The sequence below is a fragment of the Trachymyrmex septentrionalis genome, unplaced genomic scaffold, assembly GCF_001594115.1.
Source record: "Trachymyrmex septentrionalis isolate Tsep2-gDNA-1 unplaced genomic scaffold, Tsep1.0 scaffold13, whole genome shotgun sequence".
In the NCBI taxonomy this organism is placed as follows: domain Eukaryota; kingdom Metazoa; phylum Arthropoda; class Insecta; order Hymenoptera; family Formicidae; genus Trachymyrmex; species Trachymyrmex septentrionalis.
In genome coordinates this window covers 5,121,757-5,129,118 of record NW_017304438.1, presented here as the reverse complement: position 1 = coordinate 5,129,118, position 7,362 = coordinate 5,121,757, and the positions used below count along the sequence as shown (strand labels likewise).

General features: G+C 36.2%; 1 protein-coding gene across 1 annotated transcript in view; it reads left to right on the top strand.

Moving 5' to 3' along the window:
• Positions 1 to 6,910, top strand: part of LOC108756804 (glutamate receptor ionotropic, kainate 2) — a 147,279-nt gene extending 140,369 nt beyond the window's left edge. Inside the window, exons 17-20 of the mRNA XM_018500867.1 lie at positions 1,446 to 1,546; positions 2,443 to 2,650; positions 5,887 to 6,181; positions 6,834 to 6,910. Of these exons, the coding sequence (XP_018356369.1) occupies positions 1,446 to 1,546; positions 2,443 to 2,650; positions 5,887 to 6,181; positions 6,834 to 6,840 (611 nt within the window). The 3' untranslated portion in view covers positions 6,841 to 6,910. The remainder of the gene's footprint in view (positions 1 to 1,445; positions 1,547 to 2,442; positions 2,651 to 5,886; positions 6,182 to 6,833) is intronic.
• Positions 6,911 to 7,362: the final 452 nt, after the last annotated feature.

Sequence of the window (7,362 nt, the reverse complement as noted above, 5' to 3'; positions counted from 1 at the left end):
CCCCCCCCCCCCCCCCCCGAGATCCCGGCTGGGTTGTCTTGCCGTCAACGATAAGTGGACACTTTTTAGCCTGTTCAAAAGCGCCTCCATCCTCCATACTTTGTTCCCCATTCTTTCGTCTTGAATATATAGTTAAAAGTTTCATGGATAAAAAATGTTTGCCAGAGCAAAATAAGCGAATGTATTCCACAAATTTTTCTCTATCTTATTGTTGTCAGGTTTAATAATTATTTTATATAAATTAGAGTAATTGGTTGTTTTTTATGCGTATAATTAAAAATAATTTAATTTGAAAATAATTAATATCTTATAGATTTAAATATATAAAAGGATAATCTTTAGTAAAAATTACAGTATGTATTATAGGCATGTAGCAATATATATATAACTGCAGACGGTGATCAATTACTAATGGCTCAACTCGAGAAATTGAGAAGTTCCCGAAAGGTAAATTTGCTGACTGCATGGAAACGGATTCCGTGCACCGTATTTTCGACCAATAAAGTGGAAACTCATCTTTGATCACGTACGAAGAAATATTGGCGAAAAAGTTGAAGTGTTTACCAAAGCAGTTTGCTCAAATTTTATACAGCTAACCTCAAATTTTAAATCCCGTTATATTTACTCATTAAATTTATTAGATCCTCAATAAAATACAGAATAAATATAGAATAATTTCTAAACTCTTTAAAAATTTGTTCAAGTATTATTTTAGTCGATAATTATGCGGAATATCGAATTCTACTTGAAGAAATAAGGAAAGTGGAATGTAGCAACTCATAAGCAACTAGCATATATTATTATAGTTCATGACTCGTGTTCAAGAAAGTTCCGGTTTTGCGAATAATCTCACGAATCATTGTGGAAACAGCCATTAATTCCAAATGCAACGCTCTCTTGAACTTTCGCATACTTCCTATCCTTTCGTTTTTATCAGGGGTAAGCTAAACTTCGTACGAAGCGTAAATATCCTTCCAGAGTTCACTGTTTTCGCACGACTCTTGCATCGCAATAAATACAAGCACCTCGCCATTTATCAGTATATACGTTTCCATGCACGCCCTACTCACGGTCGTTACCCGCGAATACTCCATCGCGAAGTTTCCCCATGAAACAGACCAAAAAGTATAATGCGATCGATCTGAAAGTGCACGCTCCGCTTAGATATTGCGCGCACGATTTTCCGCGGCCGCCGCCGCGGAGCCTTTTTTCTTTCGCCGTACTTCTTTTCTCTTTTCTTTGCTCCTCGACTAAACCAGTGCTACAAAGGGTGGTAGAGGAGAGGAAAGGATGAAGAAGTCACGAAGAAAGTTCGAGAAATGGGGTACAAACACGCCCCATCGTACTTCGTGGCTGCCAACGGCGTCTCGTTTGCGGTGAAATTAGAGAAAAACGTGCGACTCCGCCGACATTAAAATAATGAGCTTTCGGTTTTGTCATTTCAGGCGGTGTCTTCGTTGTACTGCTCTGCGGCCTGGCGCTAGCAATCCTGGTGGCAATCCTCGAGTTCTGTTGGAACTCCAAAAAGAATGCCCAATCGGACAGGGTAAGTTAAAAGAGATGCCGGTATAGGATTTTATGTGAACATGTTGCATGAGTTGTACTTTCTCATGGATGGGCGAGGTCGTTTGAATCTTACAATTAATTCAAAATTCTGTCACCTTCTTGACTTTTTCGTGATTTTCTTGACTTATTATTTCCTATACACTGAGAAAAAATGTACTAAATTTTGATATTTGTTTAAATATTCGTTTATAGTATTATGATAGTAATAGTATTAATAGTAATAGTACTAACTTAACATTTATTTACAATAAATAAATATTTACTGAATAAAAAAATTATAATTATGGTACAAATAAATGTATCTTTATATTTAGCTACAAATAGATATTAAAATTTAATACATTTTTCTCAATACCTTGCATTATTATTATTGTATTGCTTTACAGTCTTTACACTAAGCGATAAAAGGCAGAATGCGTACAAAATATAATGAGTAAAATTCTAGTTGAATGAAAAAAATACAATAGTGCAACGAAGAATAATCACATAAGGAATTTAATTTATAGCTGCAAAGTTAATCCTGAATCTTTCTATTCCTCTCGTATATTTAAATCAAATATCTGCCTTCTCATTTTCGGTGACCTTAACATCACTTTGATTTATGTAAGTTAAATGCATATAGACTGAATGTTAATGCAATATATCCGTGGCAAGCATTTATTCGAAAGAATACGTCTTGATGAACAGACGGCCTCACGCGACGGAGAAATCAGCCTTGCATGCGTTCAGGTCTCGTATGATCGTTTCGTGTATTGTCTCTTGGTATATGTTGTACCTGTCGTATCGGCATCTGCTGCATCGTCAACGATTACTCCTTGGACGGTAAACACGCACATGCACCTACTACGCATCGACCATCATTTAACCGCTCGACAGTCTCTCTGCGCCGAGATGGCCTCGGAATTGCGATTTGCTGTCCGCTGCGGCTCCAGGCAGAGGCCCGCTGCGAAATCGCGCAATTCCGCGGCCGCCGGGCTGTGCGGCCGTTGCAGCCCGCGCTCTTCCAGGAGAAGGACGCGACTCTGCTCCTCCGAACACGAGGAAACGACCTACATACCGAGCATCGAGATCCCGCGATTAAATGGTGTAAGTCTTGTCCCACATGACGGGCACGCGATCAAGTTTTTTGCAATCGGCATCTCTTCGAGGATACTATAATAATTTGCAAACTGCAAACTATTATAGTAAATTCGATATTTTCCTATCTTTAATTAAATTTCTAAATAATAACGACGACTTAAACAATTTGCATCGCGCGACGCAATTACGAATTCTGCTCAGACACTTGCAACGGAACTGCAAGACTTGAACAAATTATCATTGGCGTACATATTCGAGGAAAAAAGTGGCGAAACAATCAGGAGAGATGGAAACGTGGCAACAGATTACCTGGGAGCTTTCCGAGGAGAGCCGATTGTTGGTCGCGCGGAGCGATACTCGTTCCACGGTAATTCAATTTCGTCGAACAAAGCCAATTACGTGGACTCTGGATTTTTCTCGTCTTTGTGTTAGAAAGTATTCCTCAGAGTCAATATGCATGTGATATCGGTCGAAGATTCGCGATTCGTATTACCGTGCTGAGAGTACAGTTTCCAAAAGCCCCTCTTTTTTTCTAAATATTTCTCGTTTTTATATTATAGAAACTCGAATTCAGAGAAATAATGGATATTCGAGAAAGATTCCGCACATCATTTGACAAGGGAGTATTATAAAAGCCAGTTGCCTCCCACGCGAATTTCGCACGAATTTATTGTACACCCCACATCTATCTGTAAAGTGTTGTGACGATGTATACGTTTTTTTCTTTTTTTTTTACGATAGCCGTTAAGTATTGATTTTAGATTGGTTACTTCATGGCGCGAGTGCACATTATAAAGCGTATATTTCATTATAAAATATTTTTTCGTTCGCGCACGTTTTATGTTTTGCAGTTAATGAACTGCCTGCACACACACACACACACACACACACACACACACACACACACACACACACATACCCACACAATATAGGATTATGTCATACACGCTTACAATTGCAGTATTGTACGTTAGACATAATTGCATGCATAAACTTGCAACAATAACAGCGTGCGCTTTATTGCGCGTTATACCTTCGAGCGAAATTTAATGAAATTTCTATGGAGAATGGTTTAGTCATGATGCAAATATTACATGATGAGTAAAATCAATATCGTATATTTATCTTTTTCGTTGAGCGTATAAGCCGATCATGTTCTTGAAAACTTGAGAGGAACGTACGTAGGTTACACTTTTATAGAGAGCCATCTTTCAATGCAAACCTATCAGGAATATTTCATACAAAAACACATACAAGAGTACTCTATAAATATTAGCCTTAAAAACGAAATATAAGTTCTAAAAAAATATTCAAAAAATAAAATCTTCATTATCTAAATGAATAAGTGATGTGCGAAAAAAGTTCATATAATACGGAAGTAATTTTCTCAAATTTACTCTCTTAACTGTTATTTTCTTTTCCTTATGAATATCAAATTATAAAACAATCCATTGAATATAAAACTTTAAATTATAATATCGCTAAATTTTAAAATAAAAAAATTATTTGTTTAATATATAAATTCAGAATTATCAATAAAAATCGAAAATGAATAAATTTAATAAATTATCGTATAATTTCTAAAATTAATACTAACATGATAATTTGAGTAAAAATTATTGTTTTACATACAGAAAGATCTCTTTATCATTTGTAAAATATTTTCAAATTAGAAGAAAAATCATAAATTTACTAGAAAATTTTAAAAGAATTATATGCATATTCTAAAGATTAAGCACTTAAATCACTTTGTATCATAGAGATGATACGAATTAACACTTTTGATTAGCACTCACAAACTTTATGAATCACTAACACTATTAAAAAAATGTCAGTGTGATAAAAGCGATGTGTTTTTCTCTCGTTCTCTCATTTTACCTCTTTCCGTACTAATATCATGTCTCTTTCATCAAGCAGACTTTTTCAACCGTTTTAAAATTAATTACAATCTCACTGTGGTATAATTAAAAACTCATTTAAATTCCATCAAAGCTGAACGACCAGTTCAAAGTCAAATGTAACTGTTACTTCTAATTCTAATTTTCTTAAATGAAAATACATGATGTTTTTTTTTTAAATGCCACCTGCCAAATACTGCTACGATAATGTAAAGTGATATACTGCAGAATCGACCCTACAACCATTCAAACTCTTCAATCATTGTCAGCACGTTCTTTTCAAGATAAAGGAATGATTACTTTAAAACAAAAAAGTGATGCACAATTTCACATATACAATCGAAAATCCGTAAAGTATCTACAGTTCAAAATGTATTATATCCGTTTCGAATGTATTGTATCGTAACATCTAGTTCTATACTATCCAACAGCAATTAACTCAATGTTAATATACCATTTGTCGATACGTAATGCACGCTATAAATAGGGACATCCGTATTGTTGAGAAAATACATTTGTATTCTAGCAAATTCCGCGCAAATTCTGAATTCCAATAAACCACATTGACCGCATTATCCTACACTATTCAGAATACTCTCTGTTCATTATCGGTCACATTATCATTTCTCAAACCATGATTGAGATGATCTCGCGCTGATTTATACAATAAATACAATGGTAGATCATTCCCCATTCAAACAAAATTTATATATTTATAACGTATTTAACATCTACACACATACAATCTACATATATATATATAATATCTTATACAAACGCAAAGAAAAAAATCAAATAAAATGTCAAATTAAAACGTATTTGACGTAATATTAATTACAATATCTTGCTCGTATTATTATTAAAATTCTTCAGTTAAATTGTGTTAGTGCAGACTAGTCAGTAATTTTTAATTATTTGCATAAGATCGATCTGCCTAGAATCTAGACTATTCGCAGAGAAATTCGTTTTATTAACCGCAAGCTTCACCTTCATATAGCAGTCTTTTTAAGCTATATGTCTGCGTGTATATTGTGAACGCCTCGCTCCATTCTGAAAACGTGATCCGAAAGCCATATCGGCACTACCATATCCCGGAATTCTCGTAAAAAAAGATTGTTTCGCGAAGCACGTGCTGGTCGTTTCAAACACAACTCTAAAGACATAGTTATCAACGTTGGCGCACGGAGGCCCAATAATAACTTTCCTGCCTATCTTTAAAAACTTTTAACAACTTCGTATAACTTTTTAATAACTCGTCTGTCCATTTGTCTCATCGCTAAACTCTGTTGTTCTCTGTTAGTCAACCTGATATAGCTAACACTTGCGCTTATTTATCTCTCAGCAGGAGGGTGGTGCGTTGTCGATGACGGAGATGAAGAAATCATTGAGCTTCGATCAAGTGTCCCATGGCGGGAACACCTAGCACAGGCTTCGTCCTCATCTTCGTCCTCAACAGCAGCAGCAACAGCAGCAGCAATCACAACAACAGCAACCGCCACCGTGCAAAGCCACCCCCACGCACACGCGTCACACGCACTGCCACTCACATTCACATCTTCACAGCCATCACTCGCACAAACACCAAGCACCTCCGCCGAGACAGAGACGGGGCTCTTCGGGCATCATCTTGGGTCAAGGTACAACCATCTATCTGCCACGAGATTGTCCCGTCCTATTATGTTCGCTAGATCAAGTGATATATTGATCATTACCGTTATATACGTTCGCATATCACGGAAAAGATATCACGCTTTTGCTGAAGTATCTACAAATTTATCTAGCTACAGATCTGAAAATAATTTTGTTGGACCATTAAAATAATTATGTAAGACGCTTAAGTAAGTTGTTAGAATATCAAAACTTTTTGCAATAATGTTTGAAATTTCTACATGTTTTGATGGTCGAACAAAATTACTTTCAAATCCGTATCTAGATAAATTTTTAGGTACATCAACAAAATTTTTCTTTCCGGGTAAATTAATTTGCAATATTTTTATAGTTACTAAGCAGCGAAATCGAAACAATTTGTCCAAAAATATTAGATATGGAAAAAAATAATGTCACTTTGCTACAAAATGAAATTATTATTGTAAAACTTTTATGTTTTTTTTTGCGCTATGTTCTAAATATCTTCTTCATTTTCATTATTATTATTTATTAGCAATAATAAATTTATATATATATATTTTTTTTTTATATATATATATTAATCCACATATACTCGTATTGACTCTAGAATATATTTTAAACTCCTTATTCACTGAATTACAAATTATTGTACTGTATTAGGAGGTGACCACCCTGAGAATATTCTCTGGAGATTCGACTGCGATCTAGCGGGTGAACCAGACGTAGTAATTTCCCCGCCGCCCCCGCCGCCACCACCACCCTCGGCAACAGTCTCGAGGACCACGACCCTTTGACCAATACTCGAAGAGGTGCCGACAGGTGTACCTGTCCAAAAGGAACTACCCACGCAGGCCTCCGTGGTCGTCAACGTTACAGATCAGAAAGAGACGTGCTTATAGCACATATAGTCGCCGGGGTGGGTTGGTAAACCGCAACGAGGACCATCCCGCTCCGACGACGACGGCAAATCATCGATCGAGAGCACGCAAACGAGAACCTGAGACTGAGGTCAATTGAACGAGAATGTCATGATTAGAATTAGTGTTTCCTGCAAGATGCGTTCTCCTATTGTTTCAATGGGACTTTGATAAATAGACGCGTGGTACAACTAGCTCGATATTTGAAGATTGAGTAAAATCAAGATTATACGCTGGCACATATGATCCTACTTGTATGCCCGATACCGAAG